This window comes from Pyrgilauda ruficollis, unplaced genomic scaffold (genome assembly GCF_017590135.1).
Source record: "Pyrgilauda ruficollis isolate IOZ18807 unplaced genomic scaffold, ASM1759013v1 scaffold36, whole genome shotgun sequence".
Taxonomy (NCBI): domain Eukaryota; kingdom Metazoa; phylum Chordata; class Aves; order Passeriformes; family Passeridae; genus Pyrgilauda; species Pyrgilauda ruficollis.
In genome coordinates, this window is record NW_024525045.1 from 5,551,726 (window position 1) to 5,565,616 (window position 13,891).

General features: G+C 46.5%; 1 protein-coding gene across 1 annotated transcript in view; it reads right to left on the reverse strand.

Annotated features, from left to right (window-relative positions):
- Positions 1-13,891, reverse strand: part of SGPP2 (sphingosine-1-phosphate phosphatase 2) — a 31,429-nt gene that overhangs the window by 1,202 nt on the left and 16,336 nt on the right. Inside the window, exons 3-4 of the mRNA XM_041475762.1 lie at positions 6,742-6,921; positions 4,491-4,580 (exon numbers count right to left, since the gene is read on the reverse strand). Coding sequence (XP_041331696.1) covers positions 4,491-4,580; positions 6,742-6,921 — 270 coding nt within the window. The remainder of the gene's footprint in view (positions 1-4,490; positions 4,581-6,741; positions 6,922-13,891) is intronic.

Genomic DNA, 13,891 nt, shown 5'->3' on the forward strand with positions numbered 1-13,891 from the left:
AACAGAGGCAAATAAGGTGTTTTGAGAACTTGACTGTTGTCAGCCACAAAGCTGAGGCAGCAGGTAGTCCCTAACAAAAGCCCTCTGTATCAGAGCAGCCAGGTAAAAAGCAATAAAACAAGTTTCCCTGTGCCACCCTTCCAGTGTCACGTACAGGCAGCAGTGTTAGTACAGCCACAAAAACCTCTGCAAAAGCTGAAGTTAACCACAGACAGAAATGTCTTCTTCTAAGATTGTATCTTTTTCACGAGTCATGACAGCTGACTACTACCATGCTTGGTCACAGTCTAAAAATTATTTATGTGAGCTTCACTTCGAGTTAGGCAGGAATGAGGGGACTTCTTCACAACAGAAATATTTAATGACATTCTGGTAAATGCATTACTCCTGTAGGGCTGAACTTCAGCTGTTTACAACTTCCATTAGATTCACAGCACATTTGGTTTTAAACAACTCCTGCAGCCATTTTGCATATCCCTATACAAATTTCCATTTATTCTCTCATCCAAAACATGAGGCCAGCCATGGAAATACACAAACTTGATCACAGATATCTAGTATGTAATATACCATTATATTATATACCTTTACTTCACAATAATTCATGTTTTGATGTCAATTCTTAGATGATATCTTTACACACAAAGCGTGGTTTGGCCCAACACTAAACAACTGCCTCAACACAAAAGAGCTGGGGGCTGCTCCCAGCTCTGATGCTCAGAAATCCCATCCCCACTCTGTGCATCAATTTCCCACACGCGTTTGTCCACCTCATGTTAGACGAAAAAGTCCTCAATACCACTCTATGGGTGATCGAGGAGCAAAACTCAAAAGCTGTTCACATGCTTTTCTGTTCCAATTAAAGAAATGTAACTAAACATTAGCATTTCCTCACAAAAGCTTTGCTCAGATTTACTCAGCTGACTCCAGCAGTTCCCAACCCAGTAGCAAACAGTCCCTATTTACAAACCTGATGAAAGTTTTCTGAATTTTATTATCCTCCCATTCAGCCCCTGTACAGTAACATGGCTCTTGGAAGTTTCAAGCAGGACCCAGACAATCAGCTCTGCCCCTGACCCCACACTGTACCCGTGGTTTCCAAACTGGGTGCACAAAGCAACCCATGGGGCTGGGGGGAGAACATACTTTTTGCACTGCTCATAAGTAAAATAAAACGTGCATTTTTAACAAGTAATGCGTACTTCATTGTTATATTTGTTAATTTTGTATTTTATAAGGCATGTATCAGTACAGTAGTACATGTATACAATTCATAAGTAAATATATACATATATATATATATACAGGAGGCCAGCGGTGTTTTCTGTTTTCCCCCCATCCACCAATATCTGGCCTTCTCATTTTGGAAACGCTTACATGTAGCAGTGCAGAATTAATGATGTCTCCCCCTGCCTGTTCAACTAAGGACAAGATGGGAAGCAGAGAGAAGGCTCCGATTTCTGCGAGAACTTCTCTGCGGACTCTCCCTGCCGTGCCCCCCGGAGCAGGACCTGAGTTTTTCCCGGGGCGGAGCTGCTGTTAGCACGCCCAGGAAGCACATTCCTGCCCGTCTGCCTGTGTAAACAGATTAGCCTCTCGCCAAGCCCGCAATTATAAAGGAATTTTTAAATAAGGGCAGGCACGGATTTTGCTCAAGGTGCAGAACTACCTGCAGAATTTAAAACCTCCGGCTGCCCCTCTGGGATGCTCCAGCTGCCTCGGTACAGACGAGTCATCCCCAGGCTCCATCTACCTCCCCTGAAGCCCCTCCACTGCCATGCAGCTCAGCCCTGCTCCCACACTAGCGCCAAACATCTGCCCTGCTTCCCTGATACTGCCAATCCGAGCAAAAGGAACGCTTTTCCTGTTCTGTCTGGTACACGGTCACTGCCTGAGTTCCCTTACCTTTCATCTACTGCGAGACACCACTCACGCTCCTGAACTCCACTCCTAAGGACTGTACTACACTGTGTGTGAAGTACTGTGACTATGTTGGGTGTTTATCAGCTTTAAAATACCTAAGATCATTTCAGGATTAATGGTAGTATGAAAAAACCTGCCCAGCAAAGGGGCAGGGTGGGAGTTTCAGAACACACACCCCGCAACTCCCCTGTGGGAAGTGTAATCAGAAATAAATGCATCAACTCTAAATGGGTATATCTCAGGGAAAAAAAAACCCTTCAGGGTTTTTGGATATAAAAAGTGACCATGGTGGTCAGCACAGGACATTATTCCTTGTAGCTCAGGGCAGTTGCAGTGCCAGCCAGGTTCTCCCCACATCAGCTGTGGCTCTGGAGGGAATGGCTTCAGCAGATGTGAGGCAGGAAAATTTGGTCACTGCATTGAGGCAGGGAACAAAAATTGGGGCAGTGTTTTAAGATGGAAAGCAAAGCAATATTTTCTAAAGTATAACTCTCTGGAGAAAAAAGGCAAACAACAACAATTACCAGTCATATCATCCCCAATTGCTTTTTGTTTCTCAAAAATAACCCCTAAAAACTTACAGATTTACTGCTTCAAAGTGTGTCCAAATTTTTACTGTTTTTTTTTTTTTTTAACTTTGCCTTTTCCAGGTAACTCCAGATCCCCTCTTTACCAGGTCCTTGGAATGTATCACTTGAAACCTACAAGAAAGGACCCTGTATTTCCCTTGCTTTTCCACACTCCTGGTACACTCTGATGCTGAGGTGGTGGAGATGGGTGGTTGTAACTCAATTACCTGTCAGCAGTCTGAGTGCATTGCTGCCACCCCATTCTCTGGCTGGGCAATGCTCTCCTGGTAACAGCCCAGGCCATGGATGTTTGCTCCCTTTTCCCTGGGCATAGTATTCATTCTGGCACAGCTGGAAGGATGCAGATAGCTCCCATATCAGCTGACTGCCTCTCCACGAGGTCTTTAATGGTAATATCTCTTCTAATGACATCACTGCGCTTTCTGCTACCACTCCTCATTCAAAAGCAAGGCCAGCAGTGCTAAAATACAGATTTGTAGAGCTGAGACTACAGAAGATGAGATTCTGCACTGGAGCTGGAGGAAAGCACAATGCAACTGCCCTTATCACTCCTCCTCTGGTTCCTCAAACAGGAAAAATTCAGTTACACCACGTCCATGGATATTTGTTACCCATTCCTTTGCTTTACTGAAATGCTATGACCACTTAATACATTATTACATCCTTTCTGTTAAGGCCTCAGTCCCTGTGGTGACAAGCTGCTGCAGAGACAGGGGCTGTGTGTGGAAGCTGTGATCACTGGGCTTTTCCCAGCTCCATCCCACCATGGCATACACAGGATAACGACCTTAGCCAAGCACGTCTGCCCTTTTGGAAGGCAGCATTGCTCACACTTCAGCTAAGAAGCTTTTTTTTAAATTTTATTTTACAGCCCTTTTCTACCACGTCAAAAGCACAAAGGACTTTTTATTCTTTATCCTAAAATCCATCTAAATTTAGAAGGGTCCTTCATTATGATGGGCCAGCAAGGGAAGTATGCAAAGAATTTTTACTGATTGACTTAAGGTCAGTAGCCCAGAAAGGGTGTCTGCAGCCTCGATGTAAGATATTGTTTTGATCCACTGAGCCTGAAAGGGAAGTTCAAGCTATATTTTACAGCTAACCTTAATCTCATGAGGGCTCTCTTTCTTACAGTCATCAAGTCTCATTACAAACATAATTATTACGTAGTAAAAAATATTCAATTGTTTACGCATATGCAACCAACAATGCATATCAAACTCCTGTGAGGAAACAGCCCCAAGTTTTTATCCATATTTGGGAAGCTGGACTATCCCTCTGTCCACTGTCTATAACAGATCAATAAACTTTCATCTTGTCAGGAATGAACCAGCTATCACAAGCACACTGAATTTAGCTCCTAAAGCAGCACTGATGTCTCTAAGCAACAGTGCCCAGCAAGTCTGTCATATAAAGCCACAGCTATTTTATAATCATTCTCAGACAAACTATTTGTGCATCTCAATGCCTTGAGAAGCACTTCCTTCCAGCTGAAAACAAGAAACCTGTCATTTTTGGGTGCCTGCACGCTGACAAGAGCCCTGCTGTCGGGCAGGCCCCGCGGGGCAGCTCGCTGGCCACGCTTTACCCCGTGAGTGACTCACCGAGCTGCAGTTCCTGCCGGCACTCCCAGGCTCAACCAGCCCCGGCTATTTCTCGCTGAAAACAGCGATACTATTGCACAAAGGGCTTAGCTAAAGAGCAGCGTCGGTTGCCCAAGCGCATTCCTCGCAATTAAACTTTCGAAATGGAGAACTGCAGTTGAGGTGCCGGGCTGAGCTGACCCGGCCCAGGCCGCTGCGGCCTCCCCGCGCTGCAGTCACCGCTGCGGGCCCGACTGCGATAGCCCGAGGGCTTCCGAGCAGCTCCTCTCAATGCACAGCCCCAAACTCAGCCGCACGACTCGTCTGCTCCTGTGGTGGCGTGGCCACCGCCCTGATGAGCTGTAGGAAAGCAGAGCTGGGGGTACATCCTTACCAGAACCGTGTGCATCCCCGTGTAGAGCCTGCTCAGACACACCAACGTTGAGAACACGAACGCTGCTACAAGGCCGAGCTCGAATGGATACTGTGAAAAGGGGGAAAAAAAATTAAATACACTATTAATCCCAGCAGCTGGACTGACATAAGGATCTTGTGCTGGGAAGAGGCTCCTGAGCTGTGCTTTCCCCAGGAGATGAATGCGGCCTGAGGCAAGGCCCCCTCAATGAACACTCAGTCCTGTGGAAGGTCATTTCATCGCCTGTGCTGTTTGCTTCTGCAAGATCTGGTCTCACTCTGGAGACATCTGGGTAATCGATGGCATTTGCAGAATTGTTCCCTACTATATCTGTCTTTAAATTAAAACCCGTGTTGGTGTTAAAGAGCTTAAGGAAGAAGGCACGGCATGTTGAACACGCCGTGGCTGAGGTAGCGCTGCAGTCTCAGCTCAGCCAAGGGGACTGTGACAGCTGCAGAGTCTGACCAGAAGTGTGATCGATAGTCCTCGAGCAGTGGGCTGAGTGGGGAGAATCAATGTCTGGGCTGAAACCACAATCCAGCTATTAAAGCAGTCAGGACCACTCTTCCCTGTGATACTTAAAGGTTTAATCATCTTATGAAGCTGGTTTTGCCTAATACCCTCTCTGAGTAGCCTAAAAACATGGAAAGAACCATTTAAATAAATCAACACTTAAACATTTTAAAAACCACATTTGGTAAAGAATAAGCTTAACGTATTAGCCCTTAATCCACTCATTCAAACCCTGAAACTGAGTGGGCTGCTGGGCTCCTTTCAGTCCATAAGGGAGATTTTTCTGTAAAGAGTAAACCAACTCAAAATATAAATAAAGGCAATTAATTCATCCAATTTGACACAAAGTCTCTATCTTCTCCCTGAGGCTCATGAGTGACCAGGGTGGCCACAGGTCAGCACAAAAATGCCTCTGTGGAAATTCTAAGCATAACAGCTCTCTTCTGACCCTTTCCCCTGGCATACTCCAGCCCGCTGAATAAAGAGCTCAGACCCAGCTGCAGATGTCACTCCCAGTTCACAAAACACTATTTTTCCTCATTTCTCTAAGTCTTTGGAGCATTTGCACCCACTTGACTCCTCCCTCAGCAGGCAGCCTTCGAGCTAGTCCAGAGCAGTAATTGATGATTAGGGCATCTTGAGAAGATAGCAGCATAATGTACTGGGAGATTTTTCCATCTTAATAGAGGCAATTAAACCATTTAATTATTTGACAGCAGCTTTATCGTTTTATGGCAGTTTCCAAGAAGCACAAGACAGCCTGTGAAGAGCTGCATGTCCCTCTGGTCACCTGTGGATTGAGGAGAAGGTGATGCTGACCCAGTCATCTTGGCAGCTCTAACACACGGGATGGATCTGGCTTCCAAATATATGACAATATATATGACAAATATTCCCTCTTGTGGCTCCCTGTCCCCATGCCACTGTCAAGCTGCTCTAACCAGTTACCACATGTGGGTTTATCCCTTGAGGGGGCTGAGAAACATTCTTAAACACAATGCAGCCAGGAAGTTATTATTGCTAGAGTACAGGAAACACAGGCTTGGATTCATTAAACGGAATGAAAATAATCATCATGGAGAAATGAGTTTCCAGGAAATAAACCTTTTAGGAAGATAATGAGGAAAACTGATGAGACTTCCCCAAGCAGCCTGCAGCTCTTACAGTGCAGTGAAGTTGCTGTTTCTCCTCTGACAAGCAGGCTTTCCGATCATGTTGTGTGCTGTTAGTCTAACACAGGTTGGAGCCAGGGGATTTCCAGGAACACTTTTCCTTTCATACAGAAGCCATGTGACACAGAGCTCCTTTGATTTCCCTGGGAGCCAGCATGTCCCAGTGTGCAGCACTGACTTGGTGGGCATGGGGTGAACACAAAATGCTGGCAAACCAGGCACCTTCCCTGCATGGTCACCCCACGTGCAAAAACACAGTGAACCCACCAAACTGCAGCAGGCAGTGCAGCCTGCCAGCAGCTCTGAGAGGAGTCCATGCATAAAAAAGGACATTTCCCCTAAATTTGTTTTTGTGTCTATTATTGACCAGCTACAGGTAAGCACAGGGAAGAATACACATCTGTGAAAATAAATAAATAACTCCTCTGGAAGTAGTAACATCTTTGGATCTGCAAGCTTTATGTGGCTTGCTGGAAGCAGACATGGATTTTTCTTTTTTTAATGTGTTTTCTATTTCTTCTTCTGTTTTCTTTTTGTACCCCTACCTTGTACTGGTTCATGGTTGCAATGAAAAAGGAGAAGGAGATGGCTGTAGCTGCCATGGCGTGGGTGGACGGCATCCCATACTCTGCATTCGTCCTAATCTCCAGCTTCACGACAGGTGGTGACAGGGGACGAGGCCACTTCAGGATGTCCTTGGAGACCTGGCCTATGTACATCACTATCTGGGGACAGGAAAGGCCACAGGGCTGTCAGTCAGCACAGGCAATCCCCATGCAGCCCACCCAAGAACCACCTGTATTTCTGTGCTTTTTCCTGCAGAACCCACCCCTCCAAGCAGAGGATTTATCTCCTGAATTATTAAAGGGGTTTCCATTAGCTCAGCCAGTGAAGGAAATGGCGGTTTTGCTGCACTCTGTGGTAACCTGAGCAGAAGTGGGACCAAAAGGAGGATTGGCTGATGAGATTCAGCAATACAGGACAGTGTGAGACAGACAGCTGGCTCCCACCCCACGCCAGAGAAGTGTATGTTTACTCCCTGTCCCTTACAACCCCTCTTCTGCAAAGAAAGCAGCCATAAGATAAATTTTTCCACCCCACTTTAGAATCACAGCTGTGTCCAGCCCCAGCTCCCCCATTCCCAGCAGCTCCCACTCCACCCAGTGCTGCAGGAGCCCTGCTGGGACACACCACCCGTGTGGTTATTAAATGACAGCCTCTGCATCCTCACAGAGGGAAAACTGGACAAGCAACATGAGCTACGAGTCCTCCTGCCTAACTCCCCAGTAAAAGGCTTCTATTCCCTGCTTGGGACATGAGAGCTTTAAGCAAGGGCTGCATTAATTAGCTCTGGAGCACAGCAACACAGTACTTTTAGGAGAAATGTTGCATTCTCAGGTCAGCAAGGGAAGAAGAGGAAAGGGGCAATGCTATCCAGTATCCCTGAGAGGTGCTGCCCATCCAGCCATGGGCATCCTTGGCTCCTTAGCACTCTCTTCCCAAAGGCAGTAGGCTCTCAGCATCCACGGTGAGGACATCTGAAAGAAGTTAACAGGCTGTCCCTGTAGGATGTATTTGCTTTCTGCTGTAGCCCTCCTCCCTTTACATAATGTAGCCACACATAGGCAGAGGAGGCTTTTTAAAACAAAGCCAAGCAAACTTTTTTTTTTTTTTTTTTTTTTTTTTAAGTACAAAAATCAGGTTAACTGATGTCTACCATGAAAGCTCAGTGGCTGTGTGAGACAGCTCACTCTTCTGATTCTTATGCTTCCACCAGCAAAGGAGGGGGCTTAAAATAACATCCTTCCCTTGCTACTGGTGTTGGCCATATGCTGGAACAGCAACACAGTCACCCACTGCCACATTTGTCACCAGGCACATTGCATCCCTCTCTCTCCCATCAGCCGTTTAAAAAACAGTTTCACATTAAAAGAAAGATGTCAGGATTCAGGATTCACAAGTCAGGACCAGGAAAAAGCCAGTCATTCCTTCATCCTCCTCTCTACAGCACAGCACATGCCAGAGAGTGCTAGACTTACAGCCAGCACCAGGGCCTGGAAAAGTGACTGCTGGTGCCTTTGCATCCTTTATCCCTCATCATATGAATCACACTACTGCCTTATTATCAGCAGCAGATGGGACACACCTGGCTGCTCCTGTGGACACACACGGCACAGGGAAGATACTGAATACCCTGCCCCACACTGTTCACAGTAAACAAAGGCTCAAGGAACAAATGTCTTTTAAAAACCTCCTGTGTGGGTTTATTTAGTTAATGCCTTCAGTTTCCAAATGGATGCAGGCACATGTTTGGAAGTTAATTAAATTCCAAGGTTGAAAGAAAAATTACTCTCTCAGGCAGAACATAAAACATTGAGGCTGCCATTTGTGATACCATCTGAGAGGCAAGGTAGGATGAGCCAGTTTATCAGCAGTCCTCTATAATAATGACTTCCACTTGTGGAAGTATTATTAGCACTAGAACATAAGAGCATTGCAGAAAAGGAAATGAGTCATCTCAAAAATGAAGGCTATGCTAGGACTCCTGTGATGGTGAAAAACAGGCTGAATGCTGGAGGTGGGATGGGTAAGTGAAAATACCAGGCATCCTCACAACACCCTCCCTATCCTTGCATCCCAGATTAAATTCTACTTTCTACTTTTTAGAAACAAATTGTATAGATGGTAAGGAGAGGTGAGACCACCTTCATAAAACATGCAGGGGACTCCAGAATATGCCCAGACTAAGCACTGATCTCTGAAGCACCTTTGCCTTTAGCTTATTTGGGTACCGTGCACGTGACTTTACACACATTATCCTGAATTATGTGGCAGAAGCAGCACTTGTGGGTGGGTAAAACACCCCCCAGCAGCTGAGCTGGCAGGCTGCCCGAGAGAATGATGGCAGGTGCACATTGCTAAAGGCCACCCGCACAGGTGGTGCTGTGTCACCTGCACCCCACGGGCTGCAGGGGCCGGAGGGGCACGGCTCTGCCCCGGCACTGCCCAGGCTGCAGGGGCACGGCTCTGCCCAGGCACTGCCCAGGCTGCAGGGGCACGGCACTGCCCAGGCTCTTTGCTCACAGCATAGCAAAGGAAACAGAGCTGCTGCCAGAGCTGCCTGCCCCAGGCAGCGGGTGCCCTCTCTGGGGACAGCCCTGTGCCACCGAGCAGGGCAGGAGCGGCACCAGTGGGACCCATCCGGCAGTGCTCGCCCCTGCCCTTCTCTCGTGCACATCCATGTTATCCCAATGCAGTGGAAATGGCTCTGAACTGTTTCGGGTTAAATCCTCACAACAAATTTAAGCAGCAATAAAAAAACAAACAAACAACAAAAATCCCCGAAACTGTAAGCAACTTAAACCCAAGACCTTCCTCAAACTCTGCTGCCTACCACTACAGCTGGGCTGGCCTGTGCTAAGGGCAATAGCAACCCTTTACAGTGAGCCGGGACTCCAGGTGAAGGAAAGGCAAGGCTTTATTGCCACTTTGGGTGAACAGCATTACATTTTACTACACAAAGGCAATTGGCAGTTGCTATAGCAGCAAGACAGCCTCTGTAGTCTTTTTTCTGAGAGCTTCCTCTTAATTTGCTCTGAGTCATATGTATGGTCTATCTCCAAAAATACTTCTTCACCTGAGCCTTTGCATCAGGATAAACAAGACAAACCTATCTTTTGTATTTTAACAGGTTTTGCTTTAGTGAACAATTACAGAACCAAATTTGAGGCATCAGCATCCACACAGGTGTGGATACTTATTCATTTGTTCCAACACCTGCAGGAGATCCCTCTGGGGTGAGGGGCTGCTCCCCTCCTTCTGAGCATCTGAGTACCATGAAGTGACCTGTTTCCCTGACATTCCCATGCCTCTGGTGTGTAGTTCAACTATTTAGGAGGACATTTTTCTCACCTGCAGGTGTTGTCTGGCATTTGCAGTGGTTTCCCCTCACTCCCCACATGCATCACTCCCATGACAGGAAGCAAGAGCTCTGGAAGCAGATTTACCACCACAGTGCAGACAGACACAACTAAGCCAGTTCCCTGTGCAGAGGTGTGGCAGCACTGCCACAGAGTGCAGTTTTCCCTGTGGAATGTTCCTGTGGCAGCTGCCCAGCCCCCAGGCCTGGCAGGATTGAGGAAACATGCTCAGTGCTGCAGGTGGGCTGTGTGTGGACGTCCTCCTTCATCCCTGCCCTGCTACTACCTCTGCACAGGATGGACATACCTGAGCCTCCCACTGGCATATGAAGGTCAGGAGGAGTAATTATTTTTTTATTCTGTAATATTTCAGCTAACAAAAGGGAACCAGATCATATTTGTTTTCAGCTTCTGATTTTGCAGCTGTCCTTATCTTCATTATTGATCTGTTAAAAGGACAAGACAAAATTCTAGAGAAGACACATGGTCAAATAGCATTGGCAATTTCTTCCCTGAGATTCACAGTGTGGCAGCCTGACTTTGAATCTGCTGGTTTAACTCCAAAATAGAAACTCTATAACCTGGCTGTAGAAACCCTGGCCTGCAGTAGTATATGTCATCTTCCCAGAAAGGAAATTTACAGTTTGAAAATGATGTTACTTTGTGTTTCTTTCACAACCATTGTGGACTAATAGGAGTGACCAAGCATATTGAAGAAAAAAAAAAGAGAGATGCACTATTAATAAACATTTGCAGATTAGTCAAGCAGAAGTAAAGGCTGTATGCGGTTGCTGAGGCAGGCGTGACTTTGATTTCCCATACAGAAATTAAGCCAAGCACCCAGCCTGCACTGTTGGCACTGTTCTATTCTCAGCATCCCCCAAGTGAAGTGACCAGATAAACACTGCAGCAGATTCTAGCTGTGACTGTGTCCCTCGGGCATCACTTGGTTCAGAGTGGAAGAGGAGCAGGGCAAGGAGAAGCTTGTCCTTGTGGAGGTATTCCTCCTACCCCCAGTCAATGCCAAGAGCCAAGCCTTGACACCATGGAAGTCACTGAGCAGCAGTGCTGGCCCCTTGCCCTGGCAGCAGCCTGGGTGGAGGCAGCCCTGCAGAGCAGAGGAGCCCAGACACCTCCAGCCTGGGGCCCTCAGCCACCCTCAGACCGTGTCCTGCTCCCCATCCCCTCCTGAAGCACCGAGCTGCTCCCCAAGTGCCAACCCCAGCAGCAGGGCTGGCATCCTCCTCGAGGCACACACACCTTGTGGGAGAGGGCAGCTGGCTCTCCTAGAGCCCCAGCACAGTGGGGGACAGGGAAGACACAGCATGGGCAGATTCCTAAAAAAAGTTTATATATATATATATATATTTATATATAAATATATAAAAGGAAGGAGGACTTCATCTCAATTCAGGCTTCGGAAACACAAAACCAGAACAAGGTTAGCGGAACCTCGAGCCTCCAGAAGCACGACCAGCCAACACCCTAACACATTCACTCTGTCTTTAAAAGGAGCCCTTAGACAAAATCTATAAGGTAGTTGACTATCTTATAATAGGCTTAGAGAAGGAAATCTGGGTCCAGGCTCCTGGCAGCTGGGAAAAGTACTGTCACATTGATCTGGTTTGTCATCTAACATCTAAAACTGTAAACTGTTACACCTAGAAGTTCTATTGAAATACAAAAGGTTTCCAGTTGAAACTTCACCTTAAATGATTCAGAGCTTGTCTCAGTTATGAAAGCCTTATTGGCACTTTTTCTTCAAGGGTGGAGTACAGCTGCCAGCTCTTGCAAAATTCCCTTTCAATCAACACTTTATCAACTTGCACACACCATTTATTTTTGTATGCTGACATGTAGTTACTTATGTGCCTGAATACAGTTTTACATGTTCTTGTGCAGTGCAATATTTGGAGCTTGGCTTTCAAGTGACTGTGTTTGTCAGCAGCTCCAGGCTTGTTTCAGTGAAGTGTTGCAAAGGCGCTAAAACTAACAAAGATAAGAATTGTTAAACCCAAAGTTTGCTTCCAAGTGTGTTTTCAATCACTGCACAGCAATATCAGTGGCATCACAATTGCAGGTGAACTCCAGCTGATTAGGAAACCCTGGTTACCCTGAGAGGGAGTTCAGGGCTCATCACTGCTGAATAACTAAGTGCTGACAGCCTTTAGAAAACTGTTCCTCTGAAAAGCAAGATGGAAAGCTAAATTGCTGTGGATTCAGACCCAAGGCCTTCTTGGACTTGCTGCAGATGTCCCCACCCAGTGCTGCTCAGGGAGCCCCGAGGGGCACACACAGCCTGGCATCACCAGACACCCAAACTCTGCCCCCCTTCAGAGGTGCCACCTGCCCCTGAGTCAGCAGCTTATCACTGTCACATGCCAAAAGCTTCCACACCTGCCCCAACAAAGTCCTTGCTGGCCAGCTCTTATTTACATTGCATAAATTACAGTTTTGTAGGCTATGAAGAGGTGTGGCCTGAGGAAAAAACACAGAAAAAGAGATTTCCAGGCATGCTGAATAGCAAACCGAAACAGTAAGTTTTTTTTCCCAGGTCTCTGCCTTTGAAATTCCACACCAAAATAAAGATTTCAAACTTGAAGCAGTGCAAAAAGTAAAAAACAAACAGAAACAAAGTGAGCTTTCACCTCTCAAGCTGAGATGTGCAGTACATTTGGGGAGTGTGTGAAGCTGTTTCTCATCTCTGCACTTCCTGGCTGAAATTGCAAGAGTCACAGGCATCAAAGCCTGGCCTGTGCAGTTTCAAGAGTGTTTACTTCAAATTGCTGGAGAAGAGAAGCAAAGATACCAGGAGACCTTCATTACTGACTCAGCACCTTGCTCAGAGGTTTCATGCAGTTATTTCCTCCATCTGTTCACAAAGGTAAAGCTAAAGCCTGCATATATACCCTGAATCCTCAGAGGCAAGGCCCCATGGAAGTACAACATGCTGCTTTAGGCTGCAAAGCATCTGGATGCAAAACCAGTCAGCATTTCCCACACCATCCACCTGAACAGAAAAGCACAAGCAGCTGGCTCTGGGGACCCAGGGCTGAAGACATTCCAGGGTTCCAAGTCCACTCCTCTGCTGCTGCTGAAATAAACTCTTTATAATTTTTTCTTTCTGCCCTTCACCCTTCTTGAGCTATTTCACAACCTTTGACTTCAACTGAAATTATTTATGACTGCCGTATGCATGTTTCTTCTTGTGACTGTAGTTTTATTTTAAGAAGCTCCTTCCTTCCCATGGTTTTTGCAGCCAGACCCATTCTCTCTCCAACTTCATTTTGCTAGGGATTTATCTAAGCTTTCAGTCTCTACTCAGAAAATAGTCTGTTCTTTAATCATCCCTGGCCCTGCTCCAATTTGAAATTATCTTTCTCAAATGGGGGTGACTGGCTCTGCATAAACTATTACAGATAAGATGGCAGGAAGTCTTTGTAAACAGCAATAGTGCTGCTTTAATTTTTAAGGGAAGAAACTCCTCTGATTCATCCTGGTACACCAGCATTGTCATTTCCCACTTGCAGCAGAAACTCACAGGTTTAAGTGGGAAACAGCACAAAAAGTACCACCCTCAGCACCCTCATTCTCCAGAGCCACTTCTCCTGGCCAGTGGTGTCACCCTCGGTGTCACCGTCATCCCAGCCAACCGTGTTCCCAGCATACCCGTGTGCTTGAAAAAGTCATTGCTGGTCCACTCCCTCTCCTGCTGAGGAGCTTCACTAATAACCTCTCCTCATCCTCAGCACCCCCTTTAAAGGGGAGCTACTCC